The sequence below is a fragment of the Delphinapterus leucas genome, chromosome 11 (genome assembly GCF_059928025.1).
Source record: "Delphinapterus leucas isolate spDelLeu-1000000601 "Yukka" chromosome 11, BTC_Dleu_Yukka2, whole genome shotgun sequence".
Classification (NCBI taxonomy): domain Eukaryota; kingdom Metazoa; phylum Chordata; class Mammalia; order Artiodactyla; family Monodontidae; genus Delphinapterus; species Delphinapterus leucas.
In genome coordinates, this window is record NC_143139.1 from 6,659,613 (window position 1) to 6,681,059 (window position 21,447).

General features: G+C 54.4%; 3 protein-coding genes and 1 pseudogene across 6 annotated transcripts; 2 read left to right on the forward strand and 2 right to left on the reverse strand.

Moving 5' to 3' along the window:
* Positions 1 to 585: 585 nt before the first annotated feature.
* Positions 586 to 5,303, forward strand: CD27 (CD27 molecule). Its single transcript, XM_022577372.3, has 6 exons — positions 586 to 952; positions 1,141 to 1,272; positions 3,750 to 3,902; positions 4,121 to 4,210; positions 4,480 to 4,599; positions 4,822 to 5,303. Exons 1-6 carry the CDS (start codon positions 817 to 819, stop codon positions 4,944 to 4,946), a joined length of 756 nt encoding a protein of 251 aa, XP_022433080.1. The 5' UTR covers positions 586 to 816; the 3' UTR covers positions 4,947 to 5,303.
* Positions 5,304 to 5,448: 145 nt separating this feature from the next.
* TAPBPL (TAP binding protein like) lies at positions 5,449 to 13,817 on the forward strand. Of its 4 annotated transcripts, none has more exons than XM_022577374.3 (7): positions 5,453 to 5,941; positions 6,727 to 6,945; positions 7,095 to 7,367; positions 9,784 to 10,122; positions 10,546 to 11,049; positions 12,208 to 12,291; positions 12,484 to 13,817. In XM_022577374.3, exons 1-7 carry the CDS (start codon positions 5,881 to 5,883, stop codon positions 12,525 to 12,527), a joined length of 1,524 nt encoding a protein of 507 aa, XP_022433082.2. In that variant the 5' UTR covers positions 5,453 to 5,880; the 3' UTR covers positions 12,528 to 13,817. The 4 variants fall into 4 exon arrangements, with proteins under 4 accessions (XP_089776319.1, XP_022433082.2, XP_089776318.1 ...); XM_089920192.1 differs by having other exon boundaries at positions 6,730 to 6,945; XM_022577375.3 differs by having other exon boundaries at positions 5,454 to 5,941; positions 10,747 to 11,049.
* On the reverse strand, positions 13,581 to 14,771 carry LOC149747939 (uncharacterized; annotated as a pseudogene).
* Positions 13,581 to 20,164, reverse strand: VAMP1 (vesicle associated membrane protein 1). Its single transcript, XM_022577376.3, has 5 exons — positions 19,998 to 20,164; positions 17,186 to 17,312; positions 16,843 to 17,001; positions 16,117 to 16,168; positions 13,581 to 15,729 (listed from the first exon to the last, which is right to left on the reverse strand). Coding segments are annotated over exons 1-5 (357 nt in total). The 5' UTR covers positions 20,000 to 20,164; the 3' UTR covers positions 13,581 to 15,712.
* Between the last annotated feature and the right edge of the window lie 1,283 nt (positions 20,165 to 21,447).

The window sequence follows — 21,447 nt, forward strand, 5'->3', positions numbered from 1 at the left end:
GAGAAGAGACACAGGTTTAAGTCCCTTGTTTGCAATTCTGAACAATCAATCCCATAGCAAACTCTTTTGGCCATGAAACCAGACGTCAGTTGATGCGAGGCTGGCTATAGTTGTTATCCACCCCACTGAAAGAGTCAACAGTTTTGCTGCAGAAACGCTGTGCTTCGTGGTGAGCGCTGCTCCAGCCCCGTGAGGGTGTCGTGTGATGCTGGTTTCTTCCCCAAATCTGAAAAATTCTGAATGTATCCGATCCCCAAGAGTTTCAGATAAGAGTGTGCGGACCCGCACTCAGTTCTGGTTTCCCTTCCTTCCCTAAACCGCTGATCTTTGTGTAAGAAGTGGTGTGGGAAGAGGCGTGGGGACACGCAGCTGTGAACAGGGGGCAACGTGGGCATCTTCGTGTTCAGGTGCTTGAATAGGAGCGTGCGTGTCCATGTGCATCCAACGTTTTATAAAAGCTGCAGGCAGAGTTAAATTCTTCACGAGCGGAAGAGAGACAGAGGCCATGGAGCGGCTGGCGTGTTAGGGGCGTCTTTGAAGAGAGCAGGTCTTCTGACAGTTTGCCCTTTAATGCTCTCCCAGCACCCAGCGCATGGGAAAGGGGGAGGGGTGGCGGTAGCTGCCTGAGCGAGAAACAGCTACAGTAGAACTTCAACTGCATCAAAGGTCAGCCTGCCACCCGACTCGGGGACAACTCCAAGAAAACAGGCCCGGGAGGTGCAAAGAAGAGGCACCAGCGCCTGGCTGGGGAGGTGCCAGCTCCCCCAAGGCCCGAAGTCGGCAGCCAGGGCAGGAAGAGCTCCCCGGGCAGTAGCCATGGCCCGGCCACCTCCCTGCTGGCTGTGGGTTCTGGGGCCCCTGGCAGTGCTCTCAGCGACCCCAGCCTCCAAGAGGTGTCCGGAAAAGCATTACCTGGCTCAGGGAGAACGGTGCTGCCAGATGTGCGAGCCAGGTAAGAGGGGGCCTTGCCAGGGTCTAGCTGAGTATGGAGAGAGAGGACCAGGCTTGGGGTGGAGGGACGCAGAGAGGGAGTCTGAGCTCAAGCAAGGAGCAGAATCCTGCAGAGGCCAAGAGGCAGCACCTTGAAGAGGGTGAGGGAGCGGCCTTCCTTGGGCTTTGACCCTGGACCTCTGCTCACAGGAACGTTCCTGGTGAAGGAATGTGACCAGCATGAAAAGGCTACTCAATGCGATCCGTGTACACCGGGGGTCTCCTTCTCACCAGACCACCATACCCGGCCCCACTGTGAGAGCTGCCGGCACTGTAACTCTGGTGAGATGCGCGAGCATTTGGGGGAGCAAAGTGGGTATGGAGAAGCAAAGAGGGGGCAAGTAGGAGCTTCAGTTGCTTCAAGGCTATGGCAAGTGGAGTCCGTGGTGGGAAACGGGGCGCCCTGGGCGGTGTGTGTTGATGTGGTAGGGAGAGCTGTGAAGTGATTCAGGGAAGGGGCAAGCAGAATTTGAGGGTCTGCTGAGAAGGGGTCTATGGCTAGGATCAAGACAATACAAAGTAGGAAGTTGCTGTAGGAGCCGAGATCTTAGACAAGCCTCTCCCCACTGATGAACGGGCTGTATTCTCAGAGTGCATATTGGTCTGGAACTTGGAATACACCTTTCTAAGGACATAACAATACCAGTCAGTGGATAACACCCTCTTTTTGTCCAAAAGCCAATTCAGGAGAATGAATGTGTATGTGGCTTGTGTCTTTATGTATTTTGTAATTTCATCTTTTTTAAAACTAAGAAATGAAATAGCAGCAGCTGTGTTATGAATACTTTCATCATTTCTCTGTTTTAGCTAGAATTTTAGAAACTATGTATGTACAAGTGTACATAGATCAGCAGATCTAAAGTGGCCCCTTTGAACAAATATTCTCCAGCAGGACACTTTTGAGGACGATTTAGCTGAACCACATTACTCGCCTGTAAATGCATTGAGTCTGACTAGGCCTTTTAATACTGTATTCTTGAAAATAAATACAAGGGTTTGTTGCTGCAAATCAGTCAAACGGCAACATATGAAATACACAAGAGGTATTCCTCAGTCTACTTAACTTACAGATATGATTGTTCATGGATGCTTCTCTCTTCTTGGCAACAACCTGGGCAAGATGGGGATTTTTTTTTTTAGTCAAAGCCTCCCCAACTCACTCTGCAGGCCCCAGTAGAAGGCCTTTTCCTAATATTGAGCCAGTCGGAGCTCCCTCCACTCTGCTCCAGACCAGCCCAACCCACCATCCTCCTCTGTGAGATTCAGCCCACAGATCCCTGAAGCACTCAGGCAGCACCTGGCTGCAGGACTCCAGGGCACTGGAAAGAGGCTGAATGGGCTTGGTCCTCTTGGACCTCAGTATTCCCATCTGTAAGATGGACAAGTGCCTGAAATCAGCATGGAATTCTGTGCACAGGTTATACATGGCAAAGAGAACTCCCAGGTTTCTGGAGACTCCATTGAAAACAATGGTCCTTCACTCATTTTTTAACCAATCCCAGCCCCTTCTTTAACCCTTCCCATCCCTTTGGGCAGATACCCTCCCTGATCTTCTTCACCTTCCCTACCTATTTCCATCTCCACCACCACCGTTCCCTCCTCCATCACTGCTCTTCCTGTGCAGATCCTTATCCAGGCTGGCTCACAATTCCTGGTGAGCCACAAGGAAACCAAGTTCTAGTAGCAACCATGAGTCAGAATTCAGAAAGGAGATGCCAAAGGGGCATAAAGATGAGAAGGAATTTACACCCTTTCCTGACAAAAGGCGCACACTAAAGAAATTGGGAGGGTTGATGGTAGTCTTTGGTATCCTCAGACGCCCCTCTCTGCACCCGTCTCCCACCTGTCAGGGCTCCTCTCCCTGGGTTCTCATGAGTGCACCCTGCCCCATCAGGCTCGCGCTCAGGCCTGGCCCACATCCGGGTGCCACCTCCCCCAGAGTCACACTTCTCTTCTCACCCCCAAACACCCATGAACCCAAACCCATGCGGCGCCCTTCCTACCTACCTCCCCCAGTATCACCGATTGGCAGCCACCCAGCACCTGACCTCTACACTTGAATACAAATTATATTTTAGAAGCAAAGGATATCAGTAAAGTTAAAAACCTATTGGGGACCACAGCAGCACCATTTCCAATTGCTAAAAACTGGAAACTACCCAAACGCACACCAACAGTAGAACGGATGAATAAATGGTGTTGTATTCACACAGGGGAACACTAGATGGCAGTGAGAATGAACGATTTGCAATCACACTCAACACTGGATTAATCTCACAAAGAGCTGAGTAAAAGCAACCAGGCACGAATGAGCACACGCGCATGATTCATGCATATAGTTCAAAAACTGGCAAAACCAACTTGTGGTGTTAGGATGTCAGTAGCTATTCTTGGTGGGGACGGTGTTAGTGACTAAAAAGGAACACGACTGGTCATCTTGTTTCTTAATCTGGTGCTGGTTACACCTGTGAGTCCAATTCGTCCCAGTTCTCAAGCTTTACACTTGTGACATGTATACCTCTCTATAAGTATACTTCAATAAGAAGTTCTAAAAGCATCAGTGAGTGAGAGGAAAAATCATGTAAGCTGTTTCTACTTCTGAACCGTGAATTTTCTAAAAGGTCCGAGTTTTTCTTGAATAACAATAACACAAATGGCAAAGGCACTGGATGACAGTGGGGGAGGGGCAGGCCTGGGAGGTGAGGGAGGGGATTAAGCCAGTGGACCCTGTGTGTTCCCTCCCTCTCCTCTGTCGCCAGGTCTTCTCATTCGAAACTGCTCCCTCACCGCCAACTCGGAGTGTGCCTGCCCCGAGGGCTGGCAGTGCAGGGACAAGGAGTGTACAGAGTGTGTTGGTCCAGCCCAGGCCCCAGGCCCACACCCACAACCCTCCCACTCACCTTATGCTGAAGGTAAGTTCTAGGCAACCCTCTGTCTGGTCATTGGGGGTAAGGGTCACACCCCAACCAGCACCGCCTCTCCCATGCCCAGCCCCACATACATTGCCTCGTCCGCCTGTCTCGGCCTTCGTACCCGCAGGCTCGTACCCGCAGGCTCGCTTAGGCCTTCAGCCTAGCCTCGTGCCCTCTGGGGCCCCCTGCGGCTGCCCATCTTGTCTCTGTTTTTCCAGAGATACCAGAGGCCAGGACAGGCCAGCATATGCGGACTCTGGCTGATTCCAGGTGGCTGCCTGCCCCAACTCTCTCTACCCACTGGTCACGTGAGTTTTCTCCCCACTCCCCACCCCAAGAGAGAGAATGCACACAGGAGGGTCCAGGAGGGAAGCCAGCCAGAAAGCTCCTAGGAACAGGGGTAAGAAGAGGGAGAAGCAGAGTCCAGGGATTAGGAAAGGACGTGGTCCAATGGTGGGGGCAGGGGAGGAAGGTGGGGAAAGGGGAGAGGCAGGGGTGACAAAGGGCTGGGCTGAGGGGAGGCAAGGGCTAGGCCCTCCCCCAAACCCCCTTGTGACCCCTGCCCATCCCATCACAGCCCAAAGGTCCCTGTGCAGCATGGATTGCATCCGCATCTTTGTGCTCCTCTCTGGAATGTTTCTTGCTTTCACCATAGTTGGAGCCCTGTTTCTCCATCAACAAAGAAAATATAGATTAAGTAAGAGACAAAATTCAGGTTTCTGCACCCCACCCCACCATCTCGGCTTTGCCTCCCTATCTGGAACCTCACTGAATCTCTCCAGCTCCATCTTTAGCACCCTGTGGCCTCTCTTCCCCTCCTCTAAGCTGGGGCCCTCCTGACAGCCCGCCTTTGCTCACCTCTTCTCCCTTCACCCATCCTCCACCGCCGATCAACACTCCTCTGATTCTCCCTCTTCAGACACGAGAGAAGGTCCAGTGGCGCCTGCAGAGCCTTGTCCTTACAGCTGCCCCAGGGAGGAAGAGGGCAGTGCCATCCCCATTCAGGAGGATTACCGAAAACCAGAGCCCGCTTCCTACCCCTGAGCCAGCGCTCGGCGGAGGGGGGCCGTCACTGCAGTCAAGTCCTAGCCTCCATCTCAACCCACCCGCCATCCAGGGGGATCGAGAGCCGGCACCTCCAATTTCAGCACTACCCTCTCATCGGGACCCTTTCGTGTGTGCCGACTTGGGAAACTGTCCTGTGTGCCTATTCGAGACTGGCAGTGGCGAGGACCCAGGGGAACGAGGTGGGGGGCGGGAAGCGGGAGCCCGAGTGTGTCAGCTGCACCCCTGTGCTGCAAGAGGGCTAGGGCTCCAGGTGGAAGACATACTTCCGCCTACGGTAGGCCCACGTGGTGTACCGCTGACCTAGAAACTCGGCGAAATAAAGAGGCGCCTGCAGCTTTCCGGCTCTGAGATTTCAGTCTCCCCACGCAGACCCCACCCACCCTCCTCGCAGACCCGCGATCTGAGGGCGGAGCTTTCTCCCGCGCAGGCGCGCTGGGGCCCACGCGGGGTGGGGCGGGGGTTGGGGCGGGGGCGGGCAGGTAAGGCGCCTACAGAAAGTGGGGAAAGGTCACGGCTACCGGGCAGCTGAGTCTGTTGTCAGTCCCTCCCTTCCTCCACCCTGCCTCCCGTCCCTTATCTGGGCTTTCTTGGGGCTGGTCGGGAGCAAAAGGGCGCACGCGGTGAAGTCAGGTCCTGAAATCACCGGGGGATTTTTTTTTGCGGAGGAGAAGGTGGAAGGAAAGAACAGTGAGCAGACTCTGGCTCCAGCACCAATGGCTTCAGCCAGAGGCCAAGGCAGCCTCGGTGACACTTCCTCAAAGTGAAAGCGAAAGCCAAGTAGGCGGAGAGGACTGACAGGGCCAGGCGGTCGGCCAGGCAGGCGTGTTTGGAGCCCCTTCTCCAGCCCGGACCTGGCCGGCGCGGGGCACGAGGAGGGGCGGCCCGGGAGGAGGGCCTGAGAGCAGCCCCCATGGGCTCCGAGGGGTGGTGCTTGCTGGTCTGCTTGGCTCTCTCCGGGGCAGCAGACGCCGGTGAGTCGGGGGCTGGCTGGTGGGGCGTGTCGGGCTAAAGAAGCATCAGGTAGCCACCCTCCCCGAGGTCGCAGAAGGGGAAAGGGGCCGGGAATGGGTTCCAATCGCCTTCTAAGCCCAACAGGCGGAAGTGGGCGGCTGGTAACGGAAGGAACCAGTTGTGCCGGGGAGAGAGACTGAGAACTCTGGGGATAGGGCCAAACGAAGGAATGAGGGGCCGCCTCGGTGGATGTGGTGGGCCCCCTGTCCTACAGGAGAGGGAGCTGGCCTGGGAGCGGAAACCTTCAGGAGAGGAAGGGGGGCCCCTAGCTAGGAGATCACGGAGGGGGGTAGGTGCTCCCCAGAGGTGGGGGAGGGGAAGGCCACCTGTAAAAAGCACGGAGCGAGCAGACCCTGGGGGCTGACTGGGAAGTTGAGACGGCTGCCAACGCCCTAGCATCCAAGCCCGTCTCCTCTCCCAATGCAGTTTTGTTCACTTATATGCTTTTGATGAGAATTCCTTTGAAGAGATAGCTTTCCATTGATAGGTGGAAATAAGCTTCTTAAATCCCCCTGAGCAAGGGAAATCAGGACTTTAAATAATTCAAACCAAGAAGTATGTACCTGGAGAAGCAGGTGCTTCGCAGAAAGCTGGTTCTGGGTAAAACAGGATCAGAGCTGGGTAAAACAGGATCAGAGCTTCGCAGAGGCAGCTAGGAACGGGGAAGATTACCCCTTGATGACTCGACAAGTATACAAGTAACTTTCTGGGCAAGAGGGTGCTCATCCCAGCCTGTTCCCTGCAGTAGAAAGGCAGTGGCGGGCAGTGGACGTGATCTTGGACTGCTTCCTGATGGGGGAAGGTGGGCACCGTGGAGGTTTCGCCATCAGTGAGAACATGGTGAAGGCCTTGTTGGTGCTGAAGCAGGTGCCAGTGCCGGACGACGGCTCCCTGGAAGGCCTCACGGATTTCCAAGGGGGCACACTGGCCGAGGACGACCCACTCATTACCTTCGAGGCCTCAGGTAAGAGCCCTCCACCCTGTGTCCCAGTCCTTCTGGGCTCCTTCCAGTTCCTGAGCCCAGTTCCCAAGGACACCCACCCACACCTGCATCCCATCAGCCCAGGTGTTCTCTATCCAGCTCCATCTCTGTGCTGCCCTCTTCTCCCCCAGTGAACCTGATACAGATTCCCCAGGCCGAGGCCTTGCTCCATGCTGACTGCAGCGGCAAAGAGGTGACCTGTGAGATCTCCCGCTATTTTCTCCAGGCCAGGCCAAAGGCCACGGTGGAGACGGCAGCCTGGTTCATCACTAACGTGGTAGTGTCTGGAGAGGGACCTAGTATCTCCATGGTGATGAAGACCCTTGGGGATGCTGAGAATGGGGCTGTCTTGCATCCCATGCTGAAACTGCCCCTGAGCCCCCAAGGGACTGTGCGGACTGAAGGTGAGAAAATGAAAAGTAGCAGAAAGAAAGTTTTAATTTTTTTAAAGGGGTCAGAAATGGGGGAATAGTAGGAGAAGGAAGGGGACAAGTCCACCTCCGTGCACATTGGTCATCTCAGGGTGTCCCCTAGGCCTCAGTCCTTTCTTCCTAAAGACCCCAAATGGGGATAATTTTCACCTGGCCAGGTGACTTGAGGACATAAGACATGTGACGCTCTACTTGCATATGCTGTCCACAGCTGTCTCAGTGAGCAGAGTGCCAGCTTTTCCCAGGGAACAGCTAGCCTGGTCAAGATGAGAGAGGAGAGCACAGGCCCGCAGAATTTGTTCATTATCTCCTATCAGTAGAACCTGGTCCTTGCTCTCTCCAACCCTGCACATCTCAGAGGGCACAGAAAATTGAGGACATGATGATAGGTTTCTCCAAAGTTCATGGAATCCAATATTTTGCCTCCAAGAAAGACAACCACATCCAGAGAAGATTAGGGGCCTACCCTTCTATCCTTAGAAAGCTTCAGAACACTCAGATTATTCTGTGGTCCAACCTAAATTTATCCTGCTACATCAAAAAAGGGGTCCTCATGTCTGTCCAGTGTCAACCGTAGTCCTAGCATAGCTAGGCATTGCCCCCATTTATTTTGGGATATTTCAAACCTACAAAAAAAGGTGAAAGAATAAACACCTGTATACCGTGCACCTGGATTCACCAGTTGTTAACATGTTGCACATCCTTTCCCCCTCCCTCATCTTCTCTCCATTTCCCCTCCGCTTAACTAATTGAAAGTAAACTGCAGACATCTCTACACTTCATCCCAAATGCTTCCATGGATAGCATGTGTTAGTTTATAACCAAAGACATGAATGTTCTCCATAATCATAAAACCATCGCCTCGGCAGCAACCCAAGGTGGGGAGTGGTCTACCCGGGGTGCAGGCAGTAAGGGGGGTGCAGTGTGCAGATAATGGACGAACGTATCCTCACCATCAGCCTACACTGGCAGTTATGAACCATGTCAGTGATCAAACACTCCTGCCTGCCTGCCAGGGCGGACCATCCTCACCTCCGCCACCATGGCTGGGTCCGCCCCTGATTGTCATACTTAAGGCATTTTAAAATTGATACAATACTACTATCCAATATGAAGTCCAAATTCAAACTTCTCCAATTGCCCTCGTAGTGTTCTTTATAGCCTTGGGGGGTTTGGTTTGGTTTTTGAAGTCCAGGATTCAGACAAGGATTGCGCATTGTATTTAGTTGTCCCGTCCCTTCAGCCTCCTTTACTCCAGAACAGTCTTCAGAGCCTGAACTATTTTGAGGCCGGGCCACTGCCTTGTAGGTGTCCCAGCATTGGGACCTGTCCGATTGTTTCCTCATTGGACTGGGGTTCGGCACGTTTGGCTCACACACCCCCACTGTGTGCTTATTTAAGCTCTGTCTCCTTTAGTCTCCTCAGCTCTAAGCAGATGAGGTCGGCAACACTGAGCGGCTTGGCCAGGCCACAGAGGGAGTTAAGTGGAAGAGCCGGGCTTCTGAAAGCTGACTGCAACTCCAGTAGCTCTTTTTTTTTTTTAATTTATTTTTGGCTGCGTTGGGTCTTCATTGCTACGCGCAGGCTTTCTTTTAGTTGCGGCAAGCGGGGGCTTCTCATTGCGGTGGCTTCTTTTGTTGCAGAGCACGGGCTCTAGGCGTGCAGGCTCAGTAGTTGTGGTGCACGGGCTTAGTTGCTTCACGTCATGAGGGATCTTCCCAGACCAGGGCTCGAACCCATGTTCCCTGCATTGGCAGGCGGATTCTTAACCACTGAGCCACCAGGGAAGCCACTCCAGGAGTTCTTAACCTGAGGGTCAACAGTAACCCAAAATTTTTTATAAATTTATATAAAAGTTTTTCTTTTATTTTTTTGGCTGCATTGGGTCTTAGTTGCAGGATGCGGGGTCTTCGTTGAGGCATGCGGGATCTTCGTTGTGGTGCGTGGGCTTCTCTCAAGTTGCGGCATGCAGGTTTTCTGTCTCTAGTTGTGGCGCGTGGGCTCCAGGGCGCGTGGGCCCTGTAGTTTGCAGCACTCAGACTCTCTCATTGAGGCACGCGAGCTCTATAGTTGTGGCACGCGGGCTTAGTTGCCCTACAGTATGTGGGATCTTAGTTCCCCGACCAGGGATCGAACCTGCGTCCCCTGCATTGGAAGGTGGATTCTTTACCACTGGACCACCAGAGAAGTCCCAGTAAGCCATAATTTTGCATATGTATTTGCCTGGTCTGTAACTTTCATCAGATTGTGCAAGGGGTAAGTGACTCCAAAATGGTTAAGAGTACCACGCATGCATGCTGCCTCTCAACACACCCTGAGCCTGCCACAGCTCAGAGATCAGGTGGCCTCAAGGAGGGAGCGGCCCACAATCACCCTCTTTCTCCCACAGTGGAGTTCCAGGTGACAACACAGACCCCGTCCCTGAATCTCCTGCTGGGGTCCTCAGCCTCCCTGCACTGTGGCTTCTCCATGGCACCAGGCTTGGGCATCACCAGCGTGGAGTGGCGGCTGCAGCATAAGGGCAGTGGCCACCTGGTGTACCGCTGGACCACGGGGCAGGGGCAGGCCAAGCGGGAGGGCGCCACCCTGGAGCCTCAGCAGCTGCTCACGGCTGGGGACGCCTCCCTCACCCTACCCAGCCTCACTCTGAAGGATGAGGGGACCTACATCTGCGAGATCACAACCTCCCTGTACCGAGCTCAACAGATCATCCAGCTCGACGTCCAAGGTGAGGCCAGGACTCAGTTATGCCGGGAAGAGGGAAAGGGATGTACCTATTGAGAGTGTCTTCCAGAATGGGATCAAACACAAGGGCGCTTTCCTGAGAGGCAGACTGCATTCCCACAGCCTGAATGCCGTCTGCATCCTAGAAGTGCAGATGGCATCAGATGGAGTTTCCCGTCGGGCTCTAGATAATTCCATTGAGAAGTTTCCCAGCCCGGGATCCTGCTGCCCCGCACTGACCGGCTGTCTCCAGTCACCCCCATCCTTTTGGACCACATCCAAAGGAGGAGCAGTAGCAAAGCGAGGAGAGGCGTGGGAGCGGCCCGACCGGGAGGCCTGTTTCAACAGGATAGCCTCTAACATCACTGGCTTGTAGTGATGCTAAGAAGCAAGCCAGCCTTTAATTGGTTTTGCTGTTGTTTTTCAGTTACCTGTGGGAATCGTACCCCCTTATGTCGTGCATCCAGGTGGACCCCTCACCACCACTGTCCCCCCGCCGCCTGGCGCCTCACTGAGGAGGGAACTTCCGCCTCCACAACCTGCTCTTATGTGCAGCAGGAGAAGGCTCTAGGCTCCTCTGCTGCCCCGGTGATGCCTGTGGGATTTTACTTCTCCTCCTCTCTTCCAGCTGCCCCCAAAGTACTACTGAGCTTGGCGAGCGAAGCTCTGCCGCCCACCCTCCTCTGCAGTGTCACTGGCTATTACCCTCTGGATGTGACGGTGACGTGGATCCGGGAGGAGCTGGGTGGAGCCCCGGCCCCAGTCTCTGGCGCCTCCTTCTCCAGCCTCCGGCAGAGCATGGCAGGCACCTACAGCATCTCCTCCTCCCTGACGGCAGAGCCTGGCTCTGTGGGTGCCACTTACACCTGCCAAGTCACCCACGTCTCCCTGGAGGAGCCCCTGGGGGCCAACACCTGGGTTGCCCCACCAGGTATGGGAGTGCCCTCCTTTCCCCACCACCACACCTGGGCTCACGGCTCCTGCCCTCTGGCCTTGTTCTGCTTCCCACAGTGTCGGCTGCTTCTTTCCCAAGGTGACAGCCTCCAGAGGTCCCACCCCGTCCTCCAAGGCTTTATTACCCCCCGAGTTCTGGGGTACCAGGCACTACTGAGAGCTGGAGACCAAGGCTGAACAATTCCTCATCCTGCCCTCGAGGAGCTTAGCCCAGTGGGAGGGACAGACTAGGCAGTCAGGGAAGATGACCCGGGGGAGGCCTGCAAGCCGGCTGAGCTGGGTCAGGGGCAGGGAACACCAGGACCGAAGGGACGTCATGTGTGAAGGCCTCATTATAAAACAGGCTAGAAAGAACTGGGGGGCCTACACGGCTAGAGGCAAGGGTGCGTGGGGAAAGGGGGCTGTGGCCGTGAAGCTTGAGAGGTGATGGTGTTCACTGAGCGTCTGCGTCAAGCCAGCAGGGCACTGAGCCCTCAAATGTGGGCCTCCACAGGTCCTCACTCCCCCATCTTAGAGGTAACTGATACTTGCAGAGGTTCGGTAATTTGCCCAAGGTCACCTGCCTAGGAAATGGTAAAACAGAAAATGTGGAAAATAGGCAGGCGATTCCCCTACAGCCTCAACCCCCCTCCTGCTACTGATGGACAGATAACAACAGGCCTTCAAGCTGGAACTTCATCCCGAGGCCACAGAATGTCTTCGAAAGGTCCTATACCATAAAGAGTCGGCACCTCGAAATGCCTTACTTGGTGGCTCATGAGACTGTAAGCTTCCCCGAAACTGGGGTTTTGCCTCAGCTTACATCATTCCCAGTTGTTTACACAATTCCAGTTTAACTATCACCAGCTAATCTAAACTAAATCTCCCAAGCCGTTTGAAAAAAGGTTGTCCTGAGGTGGGAAGAGGTAGAGGATTCCGTGTGGAGTGACACACGGACGTCCACCGAGCAGGCCCCAGCGCCACCGTGTGCTGGTCCCTGGGTGAGAGCGGGAAAACACCTGATGGGAGCTCCTCAACCAGGGACGGTTGAACGCAGGCGCGCGCGCCCTGTCCTTCCTGCCGGGGCAGACGCTGCACATGAGGGCTCAGTATGGTTCCCGCCACTGATCCCCGTCCACACCTCTGTCCCCTACAGAGCAGAGGACGGCCTTTGGAGTCCTTTTTGCCAGCAGCCTCTTCCTCCTGGCACTGCTGTTCCTGGGACTGCAGAGACGCCAAGGTAAGAGTGAGCCTGCGCACCCTTGGCTCTGGCCCTGACCAAACTCACTTGGAGACCAGCTGCTCTAAGTGCCGCCACACCCAGACCAGGGATGAAACGCAAGCATCCAGAGCTCCAGCCGGCCCCCCCAGCCCCCAGCTCCTGGGCTTACCCCAACTGACACCAACTTCCTTCCCTCCCGTTTTCTCCTAGCTACCTCACCAAGGCCTGCCAGGACCCCGAGGCACTCCGGGTAGCCACTCTGCTGCCTTAGATATAAGAGAGAGTCACATTCTCCCAGAAGGACTCTAAGCTGAGTCCCAGAGCTCAAAGAGGCCCCGAGAAAGATACGAAGAAGGCACAGATCACTGACTGGCGCTGGATTTCTGCAGGCCTCTGCCTTCCTTCACTGCATGCCCTGGGCTGATACACCCAAGGGAGAAAGCGTGAAGAGGTGAGAGGGTGGCAGGAAGGCAGGAGGTCTGGGTGGAGGTTAAAACATGAGCCAGGTTTGAGGCGCGGTGGTAGGAACATACAGCAGAAAAAAATTAAGAAAGGAGCGGATGAGGGACAGTGGAACAGGATGGGGGTTGGAGGGCCACGAACAATCGTTGAACTCTGTCCCAGTAAAAGCCCTCATGTCCTCGGAAGCAAAGCTTTTCCACTTTCCTGTCTCTCCCCACACTGGGGCCCGCCCCGCCCCGCCGCTTGGCTGGCAAAGTGCTTGAGGTGTGAAACGAAGACCCTCAGAGGCGGCCCTGGGGCCCCCCCTCAGTCGCTCAGGGTAACCTTGAGCTGCCGTTAAGCTCCTGTACCTGTGGACAACTGCTGGGCATTTCAGGACACCTGCACACACCCCTGCCTCGGCCGCAGGGGACAGAGCTCTCCTTTCAGCCATTTTCAAACGGGCCTGGTCAGCACAGTGGGACTTGGCAGAAGATGGCTATGCATGGGGACGGTGGGGAGCAGAGCGTGTCCCCTGGGGGCCTCCTCAGGGCCTGGCCCAGGACCTGGAGGGAGGAGGCGGCAGATGTCTAAGAAGATCTGCGGGTGTCTGTCCGTGAGATGCCCGCTCAGCTTCCTGCCGTGGCTTCCTGTCACCCACACCTGAAGAGCTGGGCTGCTTCGGGCACGGAGGCTGAGAGCAGAGATCACTTCCTCTGCCAGCACCCAGCTGTGGACTCTCGAGAAGACCGACAGCACCCGAAAGCCACCCTTCCGGCGCAGGGCACCATCAGAAAGGAACTAGAGAGAAACAAGACGCCTCCGCCCCGCTGCAGTCACCCCAACCCAAACAACAGCCAAGTCGGTTTAGTGGTAGGTATTTTTGTTTTGCCTTTGTTCAGAATACAGGAAATTGGTAAATACGCCACATGCCTTTGGTGGAAGTACAGCTGTTATTTCTGTACAAGTAGGAGAGTGGGGTTAGAAAAAAAGACAGAGAGGTGATGACAGACACACAGTGGGGACGCCACATCGTCCCACGGCAAACCCAAGAGGGGCCGAGGAGACTCGGCCTCGCGTGACTGCCAAGCCCCAGGCTTAGTTGCATATTTGCTCATGCACATGGGTGGTGAGAGGGAAGGGGGGCGGCAAAGACACAGAAGAGGGGGGTACAGGGCAGGGTGAGAAAGAGAGTAGAAGGGCTAACGTCCCCAGAAGAACAAAGCCAACTACACCTGGGACAGATGGCACAGAAACGCAGAAGTGATTCCTGTGATGGGGCGGGCCAAGAGGGCGGATTTGCTCCAGGCTTGGGACACATCGAGGACAGTGGTGGTTCTTCTCCAGCGGTGACCCCCTGCATTAGGCAAGGGGAGCCCAGAGGAGGGTGGAGGCCTTCGAGGGGCCTCTGGCCGTTAGGAGGGTACACAGACTGCCTTCGTCCAGCTCTTCCATCCCGCCCTGGGGCAGGACGAAGGGAATGTGGGAACAGGGCGAAGGGAGAGGAAGGATGGTTTTGCGGAACGAAATGCTGCTGCGTGGAAAGCGAGCCTGGCCCAGCCTCCTCCTGCTGGTGGACTGGTGGATGGAAGGAACGAAGGGACGTGGGGTGGTCCCCGTTCTGTTCCCAGCCGGCCCTCCTCCCCTCTCACCGGGGTCTGTCCCACTGAGTGCCCTTTCCTGAAGCCCAGCACTGGCCCCCAAGACAGGCTGAGCAGCTCCATCCCCAGGTCCCACTGTCTGTGCCACAAACCATGCAAAGAGGAGGAAGGCAAAGGGAATTCAGGGGTGCTTTGGAAGGGGAACATACTGCTGGAAGAACAGAGAGGCCGCTCCAGATGAGAAGGCGCCGTGGTGGCACAGCAGTCAACAAGCAGGCCCGTCTGCTGACGGCTCCACCTCCGCCCCAAGGCTGGCGGGGGCACCAGACTCCCAACACTCAGGAGCAGCCGGGCCTCAGGAAGGGCCTCTCTCCTCAGCCCTGCCTTTGGCAAGTACACGGGGGTGGCGTCGGGGGAAGGGCTCCCAGAGGGTCCAGGGCTCCTACCCTCCGACATCTCATCCTCCTCCATCAACAGCAAGGGAGGTACAGGACGCTTGTAACAAGAGGGTGAGAAGTGGCTTCCTCCAAGCTTGGTATTTTCAGATTAGACCCTTGACTCGCTGTTTCTCTATAACTGATGGGCATTCTCTCATTATCTATGCCAGTAACTAAAATTGAGAGGCTCAAACTTTGGCTAAATGAAATTATTTGATGCCTTCACGAGCAATACAGAATGCTGTAGAAAACGTGGACAAGAGCCCCTTCCAGGTATGAGCTTGTGGGACTGTTTCTAGGATGGGAACGAGAGTCCTGATATTTTCGCTATTAATACGTGTTCTCCAGGTCTCTGGAGGACAAAGTAAAAGGTTGTAAGATCCCTGAAGACATAGAAGATCTTGGACTAACAGATGGGAAATAACTGTGAAAAACAGGTTTGACTTTCTAAAAGAGTCCTGCACCAGGACCAAGCTGGACTTTGGGCCTGGCCCAGGCTCCTTTGCAGGCCTGGCACAGGAGAGGTGAGGGGGCATCCTCCCAGCTGCTCCCAGCCTCCTCCGGCCAGCAGCCTGGCCTTTTCTGGCAACACCATGGGCACAACACTCTTCTCCTCGTCCCAGTCTTGGCCCCTTCTTGAGCATGTCACCTCAGCTACGCCCCTTTCCCCATCCCTTGGCCTCCAACTCCTTTTGTCTTTGGGGGAACCTGAGAGAACATGAGAGGGTAGGAAGGAGGTGCCAGCTGTTGTTCTTCGGGTAGTTAATTCAAGACTGCACCACAAGCAGCATTTCCAGTGTCGCAGGACAGAGTGCAAATGAAAGCAACACAAGGGGAGGAGTGGGCGATGGAGAAGCAGGGCTGGGATGGGGGAAGGCAGACGGGGAAGTTCTGGGGAGAAACAGCAGGACAGGCATGAGTTTGGATGGCAATGGAGAACAGGGAAGGGGTGGCACATTCTCAAGCAAAAAAGTAGACTGGACACAGGAGTCAGGAAGTCCCAGATGGAAAAGAGAAAGAGGAGAAAACAAGAGGGCAAATTACATCAGGTTACTGGACATTCAGGTGTAGTTGTAGGTGTCCCATCCCCACGGTCTCCCTCTGACCCAAGCCAGTGAGAAGAAGCACAGCCCACTTCCTCAGAACAGGAGCCACCACCTTCCCCCACAGTCCTGCAGAGTGAAGGCTTGTCCATCGAGGAAGTCCCTCACCTCTGCCCTCCCGCCCTCCCGCACCAGATGGTGCTTCCCTGGCCACGATCTCCATACCTCAGTCAGAGCAGCCCCACTCCCCAGGCAGGCAGGCAGGCGACGCCGGGACCTTCCCACCTCTTCACCCCAACCAGCAACCTCAGCGATACTTACTTACAATAACTACCACGATGATGGCACAGATGGCTCCCAGCATGATCATCATCTGAGGAGACATTGACAAAAAACAAGCCCTTGGATTTGGGGAAGGAGGCAGGAGCCAGGACCAGGGACTCAGACGGCGGAAGAAGCCACACGCCCCCCAGGACAGCCGAAGGCCTCCCAACCCCTCGTGTTCCCCATCAGACAGTAACCCCTGCACCACAGCTGGAGCTTCTCAGAAACATGAGAGGGTCTGCAGCTTGCTCCTTTTCTCCTAGTTCCTGTTGCCTGGAGGCTTTTAAAGGAACACCAGAGCAGGTGCAGACTTCGGATCTTTAGTCAACTGGTTCGTTTTTCATCAAAAAGTGTTCAGCTCATTCCCAAAAGCTGCAGGTATTTAAATATATAGCTACCCCAGCCATTGTGTCGATGTTGGTGTATCTCAGGAAGGGTCAGGTAAGAATTTTTCCCGGGGTCCTTTGAGAAAAGGCAGCTTGACTAACCCCTCCAAACTCCTCAGGGTCTCCCCTGGCCCTCAGTTAGTGGTTCTGAGCACTTTAGCGTACCCTGGTGGCCAATTCGGGTAATGCAGCTCAAGAAGGAGGCTTCCCAGGTTGCCTCCCAAGAGTCCTGCAGGGCACAGATCGTGAGAGGGAAGGATTGTGGAACCTGAGGGTTTTCCCGCCTCCTATGTGTTGAGACCCAGGAAAATAAGGGAGTAAGGACAAGAACATTCACCTTGCAGTTTTTCCACCAATACTTCCTCTTTAGCTTGGCAGCGCTGCTCTCAAATTGTGATGCGCCCGCCTGCAAAGCGTCGGCTCTGTCATCCAGCTCTGACAGCTTCTGGTCCCTCTCCAGGACCTTGTCCACATTTACACGCATGATGTCCACCACCTGAGCAGGGCGCAGGAGCAAAGCGGCTAAGCTCCCCCAGAGCCGGGGAGAGAACAGCAAGTCTGCCCTGCCTAACTCTAAGGGGTGCCCTGTCTCCCGGAGCCTTTAGCTGCCCCTCTAGATAAAGAGAAGTTTCCCAACTTCCGTGACTTGGAAACCCTTAGAGAAAAAGCTATCCACGTACCTCCTCCACTTGTGCCTGGGTCTGCTGTAGTCGTCTGTTACTGGTCAAATTAGGAGGAGGGCCAGGGGGACCCCCACCTGGGGCAGCCCCTTCTGCCCCTTCGGTGGGTGGCTGAGCTGCCGCAGACCTGCGGAGAGAAGTGCACAGAGTGACCAAGACAAGAAAGGAATCACATACGTTCTCACCCCTATCACCAAAGCAAGGGTGATACGGCTATATGCAAGTAGAAGGGATTCCAGCTCCTTGGCAATACCAAGTGGGGAGATGCAGCACAGAGGTCCAAAGCAAAAGATGAAAGATCCTGTAACAGATGGGGCTCAGCGACATCCAGGGTGGCATCAAGAGCTCTCGTTTGGGCTATCCTCTGACCCAAACTCAAACACATCCTCTGGCACAATGGCCACAGGGACAAATGGGCCAGTCTTGGCTTAAATGGCATTTCTCTGCCTCCCAGAAGCCTTTTCCACATGAAGTCAAACTGGAAAACTCCAATCCAGGAGAATTGCCTACAAAAAAAACCTCAACCCTCAGGACAAGCTTACAGACTGAACAACTCTTTTTTTGCAAAGCCTGAATATAAAAAGAAAGGCCAAGCTGACAGACTCTGCTGTAGGGGAGCCAGTTATTGGTTGTTTCATGCAATGATTAGTATATCGTGGCCACTGTAAGGACGACTTGGAGAATCACCAAAGGCCTCTGTAGTTGCAGTGAGTCAGGACTGTTTGCTTGCTTTGTTTTTTGGCAGAGAAGACTGGGGTTTCACTTAGATAGAACTGGGGCCCAAAGCAATTGTGTCAATTGTGAAAGTGTTCCAAGAGCATAGACAGGGGGCAAAAATACTGGAAATGGTCCTCAGTGTACATGCACCAGAGACAGCCTGTCCCTTCCTTTTTTAGATTTGGCATCCAGTCTCAGGAGACTCTCCTAGTTCCTGATGTCCCAACTAGAAATCTTGGTTTACACTGCTAGGCACAGAGACCATACTCCCTTTCCCTTAGCCTTAGGGGAGAATAATCCAGTGTGGGATCCTCAAAATAAACTCCTCTCCACGTCCCAACACATGGAAGCTAAATTCACCTCCTCAAGAATTCCCTGAAGTCTAACCTAAGGCATGAGATTTCCTCTGCCAAGGAAGAAGTCACAGGTAGGAGAGAGATCTCTGCAATTTGATGGAGAAAAGAAATTACAATAAGAACTCCTCAAACAGAAGCAGAATCTCACAAAGCCTACCTCATAGGAGCAGTCCAAGAGTAAATGCACTACGGATGAAACCATCACAAAGTCACCAAAAAGGAAAAGCCTTGACTACTCACAATAGAACTAATACCCAGAAGTTCCTCCTCTCTAAGTAAGTAAATTTCAGTCTCAAAAGAGAATAACCCTTCAGAGAGGTTGTACTAGCAGATTACACCTGACTCATCTTGGCTAAAAGAACCGCTTTCCCGTTGCCCTTTAAGGCACAAAGGAGGCAAAGGAAAGATACAACACACTATGGCGGCCACCAGACTCCTCTGCTACTACTGTGCTACACAATCTACTTCTCTGGTGAAAGTAGAAAATTCAAGGAGTAGGAAGTAGCCAGCGTTTAGTCTTGGAAGCAGCCCAGGCTGGTGGCACCAATGACAAGATTAAGGTCAGAGACCTCGTGATGCCCTTCTAGTCACCACGGTTTCCCCATCTCCTTCCTTTCATCCCACATGGATGCTACTGGGAACCAGTCAGCTGAAGAGGCTCCCCCTCCCCAAAATGAAAACACAAGGAATCCTAGGGCTTGGCCAAAACGCGTAGAATGTCATATACAGTTAAAACTGTAGAAATCAAACAGAGAAAAAGGGAAATCGTTATAAAGCATTTGGAGGGACCATTTCACTTATTACTTCTTGGGAGTTGGGAACACGCAGGAGTAACATATCCGGGGATAGTTATAACCCTTATGTAACGTAAGTAAATCTTTTCCCTTTTAGTCACCAAGAGAAGCAACACAAATACATCTAGGACCAAGCCAGGACTCCAAGAAAGAAAGGGAAGTTCTCCATTTGTCTAGCTATAGTTCTCCCTCAGGATCTTGGGATGGGGTGACCATGGTCAGATGACTAAATTGATGATTTGAGACTAAACTGAATGTACTGAGGGAAGGTGGCAGGGAGGGGAGGGGGGGATCCTTAGCTCTATCTCTCTTCCAAGTACTTGGCTAAGACTCAATGACAGGAAAACACCTCCTATACGGGTGGCCTTGGGATGAATGGATGCTTGGAATCACACGCCACTGCCCCTTGAGTCTTTGTGAGCTGCTCACCTGGCGCCAGAGAACTGGCAGATAAGTTTCTGGAGCTTTGCTCACTACCAAGAGCGGGGGCTACTCGTCACGGTCGGGGTGAGGGGCGTACACAAAGCTAGAGACTGCAGAGCAACCCAAGTTACTAACTGGCAGGTGCACCCATGACTGTCCTTCCAGAGGCCCCAAGCACAGCTTCAATCAACGACAAGAAAGGGCCTGGAGCCCCCTCCCGGGTGTCTCCGCGCCCCACCTTCGCCCGAGACTCGACTGAGGAGCCTCGCAGGTGAGGGGAGAGGGGGCAATGAATGTGGGACCCCCGCGCCCCTGCCCCGCCCATGGGGTGCCGGCTGCGGCTGGTGCAGGAATGGGGTGCTGCCTCCCCTCCCCGGGGGTGGCTCGGCCTGCGGACGGCGCGCGGCGGTGGTTCCCCGCGTCGCCGCAGCTGCTGCAATGCGCCATTTTCGGTCCCGCAGAGTCCGGCGCTGGGGTGAGAGTTGGCAAGGTGTCGCGCCCCCCACACCAGGGTCAACTCACATGTCTCTGACAGAAGGAGGAGAGGTCCGTCTCCCCTCCCGAGGCTGCGGCGAGACACCCGGCCGGGGAACACTGCGGTGAAGCCGACCGCACCCCCGAGCTCCGCTTTTAGACGGCCACTCGGAGCTCTAGCTGCGGTGGAACTGACTGCACCTGCACCCCCGGCTCGTCTTTATTAGCGCTGGCCGCGCCCCCAGATCACGCTGACAACGCTGCGGCCCAATCCACGCCCAGGACAGGTGCCAGTCCCGAAGCGAAACCCGGATAAGGCCTAGAGTGCCCGCCCCTGAAAATCTGCCAGTCACAGCTCTCTTCTCATCCTGACTCGGGTAAGGAGCGGTGCCGGAAGGATCTGACCAATACAGCTCTGGTTTGCGTACCTGTCTAACTAAGCGACGGGGCGGGGTGGAACTAGGCGCCCGCTCCCTGGAAGGGCGGCTCCAACAATTTGAATTAGGCCTTTTTGGTTCCTCCCAGCCAATCGCTGAGCAGTTCCTTAAGTCCGGGCCCGCTCGCGGCCGCCGGCGCCGGCGTCTCCAGCCAATCACGCCGCTTCCGCTGACAGCGGTGGGCGGGGGCGGGGGCGGGGGCGGGGGCGGGGGCGGGCTCCGGCTCGCTATGGCCTGGACTCTGGAGCCCGGGGAGCGGCGGAGGTTCGGTGGTCTAGGCACTGCGCTGGCGCTCGGACCTGGCCGGCCTCCACCCCACCTCCCCGCCTTTGACAGCACTGAGGAGGCTGAATCCATCAAGGCAGAGCCGCAGGCTCCCGTGGCCAAAGTAAATACGAGAGCTCCGTTCATCCGTTCTACACAGCCAACCAGCCCCTCACGCAGTGTATCCTAATTTTAACTGCCGCTCCCCAAACCTGCTCGTCCTATCCCTCCCAGGTAGCTTACTACATCGATTCAGTTGCCCAAACCAGAAACCTGGAAACTATCGTAGATTTCCTCCCCGTTCATCTTTACCTGTCCTCTAATAATTCAAGTTTTCCTTCTTAGGATTTCAAGGATTCTCCCCTCGTCTCACTGTCCCGCTTCAGATTATTATCCCTTACCTGGACTCCCTCGGTTGTAAAACTATTATTTTATGTCCCGATAAGTAAAAAGGTGGCAAATCAACTGTGACATAATGCTTTCTTATCACTTCGAATTTTTATTTTATATTTATTTAAAGTGCAGGTGTCTATAGATGTAGATTTTTATCATACCTCACTCTCGTGAAAATACATAAAAAGGAAAACAGAAAAGAGTAACATGGTAACAGTGTTCATAAAACTTCACATTCAGACACTTGATTCATTTTTTTTACTCATGTGCATGATTTCCACACAATGTAGTCCTCTGTGCATGCCATCAGGGGCTTTGGTGATGCAGCATTTCTTAAAGGAATGCTCCTTTTCTGTCTCTGGAATTTTCCTCCAAGCCTCAGACACCCATTTGGCAAAGTTTGA